Source organism: Oncorhynchus tshawytscha, linkage group LG01 (assembly GCF_018296145.1).
Source record: "Oncorhynchus tshawytscha isolate Ot180627B linkage group LG01, Otsh_v2.0, whole genome shotgun sequence".
NCBI lineage: Eukaryota > Metazoa > Chordata > Actinopteri > Salmoniformes > Salmonidae > Oncorhynchus > Oncorhynchus tshawytscha.
The window spans coordinates 5263034-5277040 of record NC_056429.1 but is presented as its reverse complement, the minus strand read 5'-3'; the positions used below and the strand labels follow the sequence as shown (position 1 = coordinate 5277040).

Genomic DNA, 14007 nt, shown 5'->3' with positions numbered 1-14007 from the left:
ATGAGCTGTAATTATGTTCCCCTCATTAAAACCCACATCAATATATTAAAACCTGACGCACAGACTTATCAAGCCACCAGTTGTTGACACATATCGGTGGACTCCTTTATGTTGTTAACCAACAACTCCTTTATGTTATTAACCAACAACTCCTTTATGTTATTAACCAACAACTCCTTTATGTTATTAACCAACAACTCCTTTATGTTGTTAACCAACAACTCCTTTATGTTGTTAACCAACAACTCCTTTATGTTGTTAACCAACAACTCCTTTATGTTATTAACCAACAACTCCTTTATGTTATTAACCAACAACTCCTTTAAGTTGTTAACCAACAACTCCTTTATGTTATTAACCAACAACTCCTTTATGTTGTTAACCAACAACTCCTTTATGTTATTAACCAACAACTACTTGATGTTATTAACCAACAACTCCTTTATGTTATTAACCAACAACTCCTTTATGTTATTAACCAACAACTCCTTTATGTTATTAACCAACAACTCCTTTATGTTGTTAACCAACAACTCCTTTATGTTATTAACCAACAACTACTTGATGTTATTAACCAACAACTCCTTTATGTTATTAACCAACAACTCCTTTATGTTATTAACCAACAACTCCTTTATGTTATTAACCAACAACTCCTTGATGTTGTTAACCAACAACTCCTTTGTTATTAACCAACAACTACTTTATGTTATTAACCAACAACTCCTTTATGTTATTAACCAACAACTCCTTGATGTTGTTAACCAACAACTCCTTGATGTTGTTAACCAACAACTCCTTGATGTTGTTAACCAACAACTCCTTGATGTTATTAACCAACAGCTCCTTTATGTTATTAACCAACAGCGCCTTTATGTTATTAACCAACAACTCCTTTATGTTATTAACCAACAACTCCTTTATGTTATTAACCAACAGCGCCTTTATGTTATTAACCAACAACTCCTTTATGTTATTAACCAACAACTCCTTTATGTTATTAACCAACAACTCCTTTATGTTATTAACCAACAACTCCTTTATGTTATTAACCAACAACTCCTTTATGTTATTAACCAACAACTCCTTGATGTTGTTAACCAACTCCTTGATGTTGTTAACCAACAACTCCTTGATGTTGTTAACCAACAACTCCTTTATGTTATTAACCAACAACTCCTTGATGTTGTTAACCAACAACTCCTTGATGTTGTTAACCAACAACTCCTTGATGTTATTAACCAACAACTCCTTGATGTTGTTAACCAACAACTCCTTGATGTTGTTAACCAACAACTCCTTGATGTTGTTAACCAACAACTCCTTGATGTTGTTAACCAACAACTCCTTGATGTTGTTAACCAACAACTCCTTTATGTTATTAACCAACAACTCCTTTATGTTATTAACCAACAACTCCTTGATGTTGTTAACCAACAACTCCTTTATGTTATTAACCAACAACTCCTTGATGTTGTTAACCAACAACTCCTTGATGTTATTAACCAACAACTCCTTGATGTTATTAACCAACAACTCCTTGATGTTGTTAACCAACAGGCTCTCTCTTTCTCATGTTTTATCTGTTTCAGATATCCCCTCAACCTCTACCGGCCAGCGCTTCAGCCACAAGCAGACTGACCGACTGATAGAAACAAATACAGTTTGAAAAACGAACAAAGGGCTGACAAGCAACGTGTCTCCATTAATAGACTAGAGAAAGAAACGCACAACAGATGTCCTGACTGGCTCAAACCTTCAGACAGACGGGCAGTTGTATTGTGGAACACGGCAACACAGAGAAATCAAATGGCTGACAAACAGATCAGGTTAGCATGCATTAGCTGTTAACATTCAACTCTGGCGTCTCCCTCAAATGGCACCCTATTCCCTATATTTTACACTTTTATGCAGGCCCTGGTAAAAAGTAGTGCACTGTATAGGGAAAAGGGTGCCATTTCAGACACAACTTGTGTATAAGAAAACAGATCTGAAAATTGTTAAGCATTATATTCTTCAATGTTAAACAAGTGTGCTTCTGTCTCCTCCCTCACAGTTTATTCAAGGTCCCCGTGTTCTATAAAATCTACATGTCGCATGTGTCATATTTGACCCATAGCTGATCAAATTAACATAGCGCCACATTTGGTGTCAGCTGTGGGATAATGTCCCCTATTGTCCCCTATGTAACCATGTGGTGTCAGCTGTGGGATAATGTCCCCTATTGTCCCCTATGTAACCATGTGGTGTCAGCTGTGGGATAATGTCCCCTATTGTCCCCTATGTAACCATGTGGTGTCAGCTGTGGGATAATGTCCCCTATTGTCCCCTATGTAACCATGTGGTGTCAGCTATGGGATAATGTCCCCTATGTAACCATGTGGTGTCAGCTGTGGGATAATGTCCCCTATGTAACCATGTGGTGTCAGCTGTGGGATAATGTCCCCTATTGTCCACTATGTAACCATGTGGTGTCAGCTGTGGGATAATGTCCCCTATGTAACCATGTGGTGTCAGCTGTGGGATAATGTCCCCTATGTAACCATGTGGTGTCAGCTGTGGGATAATGTCCCCTATTGTCCACTATGTTACCATGTGGTGTCAGCTGTGGGATAATGTCCCCTATTGTCCACTATGTAACCATGTGGTGTCAGCTGTGGGATAATGTCCCCTATTGTCCACTATGTAACCATGTGGTGTCAGCTGTGGGATAATGTTCCCTATTGTCCACTATGTAACCATGTGGTGTCAGCTGTGGGATAATGCCCCCTATTGTCCCCTATGTAACCATGTGGTGTCAGCTGTGGGATAATGTTCCCTATTGTCCCCTATGTAACCACGTGGTGTCAGCTGTGGGATAATGTCCCCCATGTAACCATGTGGTGTCAGCTGTGGGATAATGTCCCCTATTGTCCCCTATGTAACCATGTGGTGTCAGCTGTGGGATAATGCCCCCTATGTAACCATGTGGTGTCAGCTGTGGGATAATGTCCCCTATGTAACCATGTGGTGTCAGCTGTGGGATAATGTCCCCTATGCAGCACTATAAAAGTGATAGATGCGATATTTCACAGCAGCATTATTTCTCTCCTTCTTCTTCCCTAATTCCTCCCTCTTCTTCCTCTCTCCCTTCCCCTTCCCCTCCCTCTTCCTCCTCTCTCCCTTCCCCTTCCCCTCCCTCTTCCTCCTCTCTCCATCTCCCTTCCCCTCCCTCTTCCTCCTCTCTCCTTCCCCTTCCCCTCCCTCTTTCCTCTCTCCATCTCCCTTCCCCTCCCTCTTCCCCTCTCTCCATCTCCCTTCCCCTCCCTCTTCCTCCTCTCTCCATCTCCCTTCCCCTCCCTCTTCCTCCTCTCTCCATCTCCCTTCCCCTCCCTCTTCCTCCTCTCTCCATCTCCCTTCCCCTCCCTCTTCCCCTCTCCCCTCTTCCTCCTCCTCCATCTCCTTCCCCTCCCCTTCCCCTCCCTCCTCCTCTCCATCTCCTTCCCCTCCTCCTCTCTCCATCTCCCTTCCCCTTCCTCCTCTCTCCATCTCCTTCTCCTCCATCTCCATCTCCCTTCCCCTTCCTCCTCTCTCCATCTCCTTCCCCTCCTCCTCTCTCCATCTCCCTTCCCCTTCCTCCTCTCTCCATCTCCCTTCCCCTTCCTCCTCTCTCCATCTCCCTTCCCTCTTCCTCCTCTCTCCATCTCCCTTCCCCTCCCTCTTCCTCCTCTCTCCATCTCCCTTCCCCTCCCTCTTCCTCCTCTCTCCATCTCCCTTCCCCTCCCCTCCCTCTTCCTCCTCTCTCCATCTCTTCCCTTCCCCTCCCTCTTCCTCCTCTCTCCATCTCCCTTCCCCTCCCTTCCCCTCTTCATCTCCTCCCTCTCCATCTCCTCTCCATCTTCCCCTCCCTCCTCCTCCTCTCCTCTCCTTCCCCTCCCTCTTCCTCCTCTCTCCATCTCCCTTCCCCTCCCTCTTCCTCCTCTCCATCTCCTTCCCCTCCCTCCTCTTCTCCTCCATCTCCCTTCCCCTTCCTCTTCCTCCTCTCTCCATCTCCCTTCCCCTCCCCTCCCTTCCTCCTCTCTCCATCTCCCTTCCCCTCCCTCCTCTCTCCATCTCCCTTCCTTCCTCCTCCTCTCTCCATCTCCTTCCCCTCCCTCCTCTCTCCATCTCCCTTCCCCTTCCTCCTCTCTCCATCTCCCTTCCCCTCCCTCTTCCTCCTCTCTCCATCTCCCTTCCCTTCCTTCCTCCTCTCTCCATCTCCCTTCCCCTCCCCTCCTCTCTCCATCTCCCTTCCCTCCCTCTTCCTCCTCTCTCCATCTCCCTTCCTCCCTTCCTCCTCTCTCCATCTCCCTTCCCCTTCCCTTCCTCCTCTCTCCATCTCCCTTCCCCTCCCCTTCCTCCTCTCTCCATCTCCTTCCCCTCCCCTTCCTCCTCTCTCCTCTCCCCTCCCCTCCTCTCTCCATCTCCTTCCCCTCCCTCTTCCTCCTCTCTCCATCTCCCTTCCCCTCCCTCTTCCTCCTCTCTCCATCTCCCTTCCCCTCCCTCTTCCTCTCCTCTCTCCATCTCCCTTCCCCTCCCTCTTCCTCCTCTCTCCATCTCCCTTCCCCTCCCTCTTCCTCCTCTCTCCATCTCCCTTCCCCTCCCTCTTCCTCCTCTCTCCATCTCCCTTCCCTCCCTCCCTCTTCCTCCTCTCTCCATCTCCCTTCCTCCTCTCCCTCTTCCTCCTCCTCCATCTCCCTTCCCCTCCCTCTTCCTCCTCTCTCCATCTCCCTTCCCCTCCCTCTTCCTCCTCTCTCCTCTCCTTCCCCTCCCTCTTCCTCCTCTCTCCATCTCCCTTCCCTTCCCCTCCCTCTTCCTCCTCTCTCCATCTCCTTCCCTTCCCTCCCTCTTCCTCCTCTCTCCATCTCCCTTCCCCTCCCTCTTCCTCCTCTCTCCATCTCCCTTCCCTCCCCTCTTCCTCCTCTCTCCATCTCCCTTCCTCCCTCCCTCTTCCTCTCTCTCCATCTCCCTTCCCTCTCCCTCTTCCTCCTCCCTCCCCTTCCTCCTCTCTCCATCTCCCTTCCCCTCCCTCTTCCTCCTCTCTCCATCTCCTTCCTCCCTCCCTCTTCCTCCTCTCTCCATCTCCTTCCCCTCCCTCTTCCCCTCTCTCCATCTCCCTTCCCCCTCTTCCTCCTCTCTCCATCTCCCTTCCTCCCTCCCTCTTCCTCCTCTCTCCATCTCCTTCCCTCCCTCTTCCTCCTCTCTCCATCTCCCTTCCCCTCCCTCTTCCTCCTCTCTCCATCTCCTTCCCCTTCCCTCTTCCTCCTCTCTCCATCCCCTTCCCTTCCTCCTCTCTCCATCTCCCTCCCCTTCCTCCTCTCTCCATCTCCCTTCCCCTCCCTCTTCCTCCTCTCTCCATCTCCCTCCCTCCCTTCCCCTTCCTCCTCTCCATCCCTCCCCTTCCTCCTCTCTCCATCTCCCTTCCCCCTCCCTCTTCCTCCCTCTTCCTCCTCTCTCCTCCTCTTCCTCCTCTCTCCATCTCCCTTCCCCTCCTCCCCTTCCTCCCTCTCCATCTCCCTTCCTTCCTCCTCTCTCCATCTCCCTTCCCCTTCCTCTTCCTCCTCTCTCCATCTCCCTTCCCCTCCCTCTTCCTCCTCTCTCCATCTCCCTTCCCCTCCCTCTTCCTCCTCTCTCCATCTCCTTCCCTTCCCCTCCCTCTTCCTCCTCTCTCCATCTCCCTTCCCCTCCCTCTTCCTCCTCTCTCCATCTCCTTCCCCTCCCTCTTCCTCCTCTCTCCATCTCCCTTCCCCTCCCTCTTCCTCCTCTCTCCATCTCCCTTCCCCTCCCCCTTCCTCCTCTCTCCATCTCCTTCCCCCCTCCTCCTCTCTCCATCTCCTTCCCCTCCCTCTCTCCATCTCCCTTCCTCCCTCCCTCTTCCTCCTCTCTCCATCTCCTTTCCTCCCTCCCTCTTCCTCCTCTCTCCATTCCTTCCCCTCCCTCTTCCTCCTCTCTCCATCTCCCTTCCCCTCCCTCTTCCTCCTCTCTCCATCTCCCTTCCCCTCCCTCTTCCTCCTCTCCTTCCCTTCCCTCCCTCTTCCTCCTCTCTCCATCCCCTTCCTCCCTCTCCATCTCCTTCCCCTCCCTCTTCCTCCTCTCTCCATCTCCTTCCCCTCCCTCTTCCTCCTCTCTCCATCTCCCTTCCCCTCCCTCTTCCTCCTCTCTCCATCTCCTTCCCCTCCCTCTTCCTCCTCTCTCCATTTCCTTCCTCCCTCTCTCCCTCTCCATCTCCTTCTTCTCTTCCTCCTCTCTCCATCTCCCTTCCTCTCCCTCTTCCCTCCTCTCTCCATCTCCCTTCCCCTCCCTCTTCTCCTCTCTCCATCTCCCTTCCCCTCCCTCTTCCTCTCTCTCCTCTCCATCTCCCTTTCCCTCTTCCTACTCTCTCCATCTCCTTCCCCTCCCTCTTCCTACTCCTCCATCTCCCTTCCCCTCCCTCTTCCTCCTCTCTCCATCTCCCTTCCTCCCTCCCTCTTCCTCCTCTCTCCATCTCCCTTCCCCTCCCTCTTCCTCCTCTCTCCATCTCCTTCCCCTCCCTCTTCCCCCTCCCCTCCTTCTTCCACCTCTCTCCATCTCCCTTCCTCTTCCTCCTCTCTCCATCTCCCTTCCTCTTCCTCCTCTCTCCATCTCCCTTCCTCTTCCTCCTCTCTCCATCTCCCTTCCTCTTCCTCCTCTCTCCATCTCCTTCCTCTTCCTCCTCTCTCCATCTCCCTTCCCCTTCCTCTTCCTCCTCTCTCCATCTCCCTTCCTCTTCCTCCTCTCTCCATCTCCCTTCCCCTTCCTCTTCCTCCTCTCTCCATCTCCTTTCTCCATCTCCCTTCCTCCCTTCTCTTCCTTCTCTCTCCATCTCCCTTCCCCTCCCTCTTCCTCCTCTCTCCATCTCCTTCCCTTCCTTCCTCCTCTCTCCATCTCCCTTCCCCTTCCTCTTCCTCCTCTCTCCATCTCCCTTCCCCTTCCTCTTCCTCTCCATCTCCTTCTCCATTCCTCTTCCTCCTCTCTCCATCTCCCTTCCCCTCCCTCTCCTCCTCTCTCCTCCCTCTCCATCTCTCTCCATCTCCTTCCTCCCTCCCTCCCTCCATCTCCCTCCCTCTTCCTCCCCCCCTTCTTCCCTCCCCCTCCCCCAGTTTGCCTGCCAAGTTGATAAACGGTGGGATAGCAGGACTGATTGGTGTGAGCTGTGTGTTTCCCATTGACTTGGCCAAGACCCGCCTGCAGAACCAGCAAAATGGATCACGCCTCTACACCAGCATGTATGTACTCACTCACTCACTCACTCACTCACTCACTCACGCACTCACGCACACACACACTCACTCACTCACTCACTCACTCACTCACTCACTCACGCACTCACGCACACACACACTCAAGCACACACACTCACTCACACACTCATGCCAAGAGTGTGCAAAGCTGTCATGAAGGCAAATGCTGTTATGTTATGTTGTATTAACTAGTTGATGTTGTAGTAACTAGTTGATGTTATGTGTTGTAGTAACTAGTTGATGTTGTAGTAACTAGTTGATGTTATGTGTTGTAGTAACTAGTTGATGTTGTAGTAACTAGTTGATGTTACATGTTGTAGTAACTAGGTGATGTTGTAGTAACTAGTTGATGTTATGTGTTGTAGTAACTAGTTGATATTATATGTTGTAGTAACTAGTTGATGTTGTAGTAACTAGTTGATGTTATATGTTGTAGTAACTAGTTGATGTTGTAGTAACTAGTTGATGTTGTAGTAACTAGTTGATGTTATATGTTGTAGTAACTAGTTGATGTTTTAGTAACTAGTTGATGTTATGTGTTGTAGTAACTAGGTGATGTTATATGTTGTAGTAACTAATGATGTTATGTGTTGTAGTAACTAGTTGATGTTGTAGTAACTAATGATGTTATGTGTTGTAGTAACTAGTTGATGTTATATGTTGTTGTAACTAGTTGATGTTATATGTTGTAGTAACTAGTTGATGTTATATGTTGTTGTAACTAGTTGATGTTATATGTTGTTGTAACTAGTTGATGTTATATGTTGTTGTAACTAGTTGATGTTATATGTTGTTGTAACTAGTTGATGTTATATGTTGTTGTAACTAGTTGATGTTATATGTTGTTGTAACTAGTTGATGTTATATGTTGTTGTAACTAGTTGATGTTGTAGTAACTAGTTGATGTTGTAGTAACTAGTTGATGTTATGTGTTGTAGTAACTAGTTGATGTTATGTGTTGTAGTAACTAGTTGATGTTGTAGTAACTAGTTGATGTTGTAGTAACTAGTTGATGTTGTAGTAACTAGTTGATGTTATATGTTGTAGTAACTAGTTGATGTTGTAGTAACTAGTTGATGTTGTAGTAACTAGTTGATGTTATATGTTGTAGTAACTAGTTGATGTTATATGTTGTAGTAACTAGTTGATGTTATGTGTTGTAGTAACTAGTTGATGTTATATGTTGTTGTAACTAGTTGATGTTGTAGTAACTAGTTGATGTTGTAGTAACTAGTTGATGTTGTAGTAACTAGTTGATGTTATATGTTGTAGTAACTAGTTGATGTTGTAGTAACTAGTTGATGTTGTAGTAACTAGTTGATGTTATATGTTGTAGTAACTAGTTGATGTTGTAGTAACTAGTTGATGTTGTAGTAACTAGTTGATGTTATATGTTGTTGTAACTAGTTGATGTAGTAACTAGTTGATGTTATATGTTGTTGTAACTAGTTGATGTTTTAGTAACTAGTTGATGTTATATGTTTTAGTAACTAGTTGATGTTATATGTTGTAGTAACTAGTTGATGTTATGTGTTGTAGTAACTAGTTGTAGTAACTAGTTGATGTTTAGTAACTAGTTGATGTTATGTGTTGTAGTAACTAGTTGGTTGTGTCTTGTAGTAACTAGTTGGTGATGTTATATGTTGTTGTAACTAGTTGGTTGTGTCTTGTAGTAACTAGTTGGTGATGTTATATGTTGTAGTAACTAGTTGGTTGTGTCTTGTAGGTCTGACTGTCTTATCAAGACCATCCGCTCAGAGGGATACTTCGGGATGTACAGAGGTAGGTTCGGGTGAGGACGTGGAAGTATATTTGTGTGTGTGTGTGTGCACTAGAAAGTGGCAGGTACATACTAAAGACAAACATAGCACAGTGAGGTCCTTTTGAAAGTTGTTGAGCACTGCTGAACACTGAGACTATCAGAGCTGCTTATAGCCGTGAGACAACTCACTCTCACCAGCACACAGCTAACCACAGCCTCAGGTATACAGGACATCCTCAGGTATACAGGACATCCTCAGGTATACAGGACATCCTCAGGTATACAGGACATCCTCAGGTATACAGGACAGCCTCAGGTATACAGGACATCCTCAGGTATACAGGACATCCTCAGGTATACAGGACATCCTCAGGTATACAGGACAGCCTCAGGTATACAGGACAGCCTCAGGTATACAGGACATCCTCAGGTATACAGGACATCCTCAGGTATACAGGACATCCTCAGGTATACAGGACATCCTCAGGTATACAGGACAGCCTCGGGTATACAGGACATCCTCAGGTATACAGGACATCCTCAGGTATACAGGACATCCTCAGGTATACAGGACATCCTCAGGTATACAGGACAGCCTCAGGTATACAGGACATCCTCAGGTCTGGGAACATAATGCACAAAAATAAATGTTACCACCATACATTACAACATGCCTGCGTGTGTGACTGGGAAATTCACAATTCCTCTCTCTCTCTATCTCTCTCTGTCTCCTCTCTGTCTCTCTCTCTCTCTCTCCTACTCTCTCTCTTTCTCCTCTCTCTCTCTTTTTCCTCTGTCTCTCTCTCTGTTTCTCTCTCTCTCTCTGTCTCTTTCTTCTCTCTGTCTCTCTCTCTCTCTATGTCTCTCTCTCCTACTCTCTCTCTTTCTCCTCTCTCTCTCTTTTTCCTCTGTCTCTCTCTCTGTCTCTCTCTCTCTCTGTCTCTTTCTTCTCTCTGTCTCTCTCTCTCTCTATGTCTCTCTCTCCTACTCTCTCTCTTTCTCCTCTCTCTCTCTTTTTCCTCTGTCTCTCTCTCTGTCTCTCTCTCTCTCTCCTCTCTGTCTCTCTTCTTTCTCTCCCTGACCTCTCTCTGCCTCTTTCTCTCGCTCTCCCTCCCCTCTCTCTGCCTCTTTCTCTCGCTCTCCCTCCCCTCTCGCTCTCTCGCTCTCTCTTCTTTCTCTAACTCCCCTCTCTCTACCTCTTTCTTCTTTCTCTCCATCTCTCGTGCTCTCCCTTCCTCCCTCTATCTGACTCTCTCTCTCTCTCCCTCCCCTCTATCTGACTCTCTCTCTCTCTCCCTCCCCTCTATCTGACTCTCTCTCACTCTCCCTCCCTCGCTCCCTCTCCTTCCATCTCTCTGTCTCGAACCCTCTCCTTCCATCTCTCTCTCTCTATCTCTGTCTCTCACTTCCTCTCATTGTTACAGGGTCTGCGGTGAACCTAACCCTGGTCACGCCAGAGAAAGCCATCAAGCTAGCAGCAAATGACTTCTTCAGACAATACCTCTCCAAGGATGGGTAAGATGTGATGACTAAGACACACGAACACACACACACAGACATACACAGAGGGAAAGAGAGGTCTCTGAGCCAACACAATCCCTGACACGTCGGGCTGTCTGTTTCACTGTGTCGTCGTTCCAAATGGTACCCTATTCCCTATATAGGGCACTACTTTAGACCAGAGCTGGCACACTATTCCCTATATAGGGCACTACTTTAGACCAGAGCTGGCACACTATTCCCTTTATAGTGCCCTACTTTAGACCAGAGCTGGCACACTATTCCCCATATAGTGCACTACTTTAGACCAGAGCTGGCACCCTATTCCCTATATATAGGGCACTAATTTTGACCTGATCCCTATGGGCCCTGGTACAAAGTAGTGCACTAAATAAGGAATAGTGTACAATTTGGAACACATTATGTTTCTTTGATTGGTTTTCTATTTTAACTTTCTGCTTCAGTTAATCCTTCAATATACTGACAGCAAGGATTAGACATATACATTGTTGCTTACTATGCTATCTCTGTCAAACTACTGGAAAACCATCTGTCAAACTACTGGAAAACCATCTGTCAAACTACTGGAAAACTACTGGAAAACCATCTGTCAAACTACTGGAAAACCATCTCTGTCAAACTACTGGAAAACCATCTGTCAAACTACTGGAAAACCATCTCTGTCAAACTACTGGAAAACCATCTGTCAAACTACTGGAAAACCATCTCTGTCAAACTACTGGAAAACCATCTGTCAAACTACTGGAAAACCATCTGTCAAACTACTGGAAAACTACTGGAAAACCATCTGTCAAACTACTGGAAAACCATCTCTGTCAAACTACTGGAAAACCATCTGTCAAACTACTGGAAAACTATCTGTCAAACTACTGGAAAACCATCTCTGTCAAACTACTGGAAAACCATCTGTCAAACTACTGGAAAACCATCTGTCAAACTACTGGAAAACCATCTCTGTCAAACTACTGGAAAACCATCTGTCAAACTACTGGAAAACCATCTGTCAAACTACTGGAAAACCATCTGTCAAACTACTGGAAAACTACTGGAAAACCATCTCTGTCAAACTACTGGAAAACCATCTGTCAAACTACTGGAAAACCATCTGTCAAACTACTGGAAAACCATCTGTCAAACTACTGGAAAACCATCTGTCAAACTACTGGAAAACCATCTGTCAAACTACTGGAAAACCATCTGTCAAACTACTGGAAAACCATCTGTCAAACTACTGGAAAACTACTGGAAAACCATCTCTGTCAAACTACTGGAAAACCATCTGTCAAACTACTGGAAAACCATCTGTCAAACTACTGGAAAACCATCTGTCAAACTACTGGAAAACCATCTGTCAAACTACTGGAAAACCATCTGTCAAACTACTGGAAAACCATCTGTCAAACTACTGGAAAACCATCTGTCAAACTACTGGAAAACCATCTGTCAAACTACTGGAAAACTACTGGAAAACCATCTCTGTCAAACTACTGGAAAACCATCTGTCAAACTACTGGAAAACTACTGGAAAACCATCTCTGTCAAACTACTGGAAAACCATCTGTCAAACTACTGGAAAACTACTGGAAAACCATCTCTGTCAAACTACTGGAAAACTACTGGAAAACCATCTGTCAAACTACTGGAAAACTACTGGAAAACCATCTCTGTCAAACTACTGGAAAACTACTGGAAAACCATCTCTGTCAAACTACTGGAAAACCATCTGTCAAACTACTGGAAAACTACTGGAAAACCATCTGTCAAACTACTGGAAAACTACTGGAAAACCATCTCTGTCAAACTACTGGAAAACTACTGGAAAACCATCTCTGTCAAACTACTGGAAAACCATCTGTCAAACTACTGGAAAACTACTGGAAAACCATCTCTGTCAAACTACTGGAAAACCATCTGTCAAACTACTGGAAAACTACTGGAAAACCATCTCTGTCAAACTACTGGAAAACCATCTGTCAAACTACTGGAAAACTACTGGAAAACCATCTCTGTCAAACTACTGGAAAACTACTGGAAAACCATCTCTGTCAAACTACTGGAAAACTACTGGAAAACCATCTCTGTCAAACTACTGGAAAACCATCTGTCAAACTACTGGAAAACCATCTGTCAAACTACTGGAAAACTACTGGAAAACCATCTCTGTCAAACTACTGGAAAACCATCTGTCAAACTACTGGAAAACTACTGGAAAACCATCTCTGCCAAACTACTGGAAAACCATCTGTCAAACTACTGGAAAACCATCTGTCAAACTACTGGAAAACCATCTGTCAAACTACTGGAAAACCATCTGTCAAACTACTGGAAAACCATCTGTCAAACTACTGGAAAACCATCTGTCAAACTACTGGAAAACTACTGGAAAACCATCTCTGTCAAACTACTGGAAAACCATCTGTCAAACTACTGGAAAACTACTGGAAAACCATCTCTGTCAAATTACTGGAAAACCATCTGTCAAACTACTGGAAAACTACTGGAAAACCATCTCTGTCAGACTACTGGAAAGCCATCTCTGTCAAACAACTGGAAAACCATATCTGTCAGACTACTGGAAAACCATCTCTGTCAGACTACTGGAAAACCATCTCTGTCAAACTACTGGAAAACCATCTCTGTCAAACTACTGGAAAACCATCTCTGTCAAACTACTGGAAAACCATCTCTGTCAAACTACTGGAAAACCATCTCTGTCAAACTACTGGAAAACCATCTCTGTCAGACTACTGGAAAACCATCTCTGTCAGACTACTGGAAAACCATCTGTCAAACTACTGGAAAACCATCTGTCAAACTACTGGAAAACCATCTGTCAAACTACTGGAAAACCATCTCTGTCAAACTACTGGAAAACCCCTCTGTCAGACTACTGGAAAACCATCTCTGTCAGACTACTGGAAAACCATCTCTGTCAGACTACTGGAAAACCATCTCTGTCAGACTACTGGAAAACCATCTGTCAAACTACTGGAAAACCATCTGTCAAACTACTGGAAAACCATCTGTCAAACTACTGGAAAACCATCTCTGTCAAACTACTGGAAAACCATCTCTGTCAAACTACTGGAAAACCATCTCTGTCAAACTACTGGAAAACCCTCTCTGTCAGACTACTGGAAAACCATCTCTGTCAGACTACTGGAAAACCATCTCTGTCAGACTACTGGAAAACCATCTCTGTCAGACTACTGGAAAACCATCTCTGTCAGACTACTGGAAAACCATCTGTCAAACTACTGGAAAACCATCTGTCAAACTACTGGAAAACCATCTGTCAAACTACTGGAAAACCATCTCTGTCAAACTACTGGAAAACCATCTCTGTCAAACTACTGGAAAACCATCTGGAAAACCATCTCTGTCAAACTACTGGAAAACCATCTCTGTCAAACTACTGGAAAACCATCTGGAAAACCATCTCTGTGA

General features: G+C 45.7%; 1 protein-coding gene across 1 annotated transcript in view; it reads left to right on the top strand.

Moving 5' to 3' along the window:
- LOC121846375 (mitochondrial glutamate carrier 1-like) overlaps positions 1-14007 on the top strand; it is a 113239-nt gene that overhangs the window by 8837 nt on the left and 90395 nt on the right. Inside the window, exons 2-5 of the mRNA XM_042320919.1 lie at positions 1593-1829; positions 7137-7262; positions 9004-9059; positions 10464-10554. Coding sequence (XP_042176853.1) covers positions 1810-1829; positions 7137-7262; positions 9004-9059; positions 10464-10554 — 293 coding nt within the window. The 5' untranslated portion in view covers positions 1593-1809. The remainder of the gene's footprint in view (positions 1-1592; positions 1830-7136; positions 7263-9003; positions 9060-10463; positions 10555-14007) is intronic.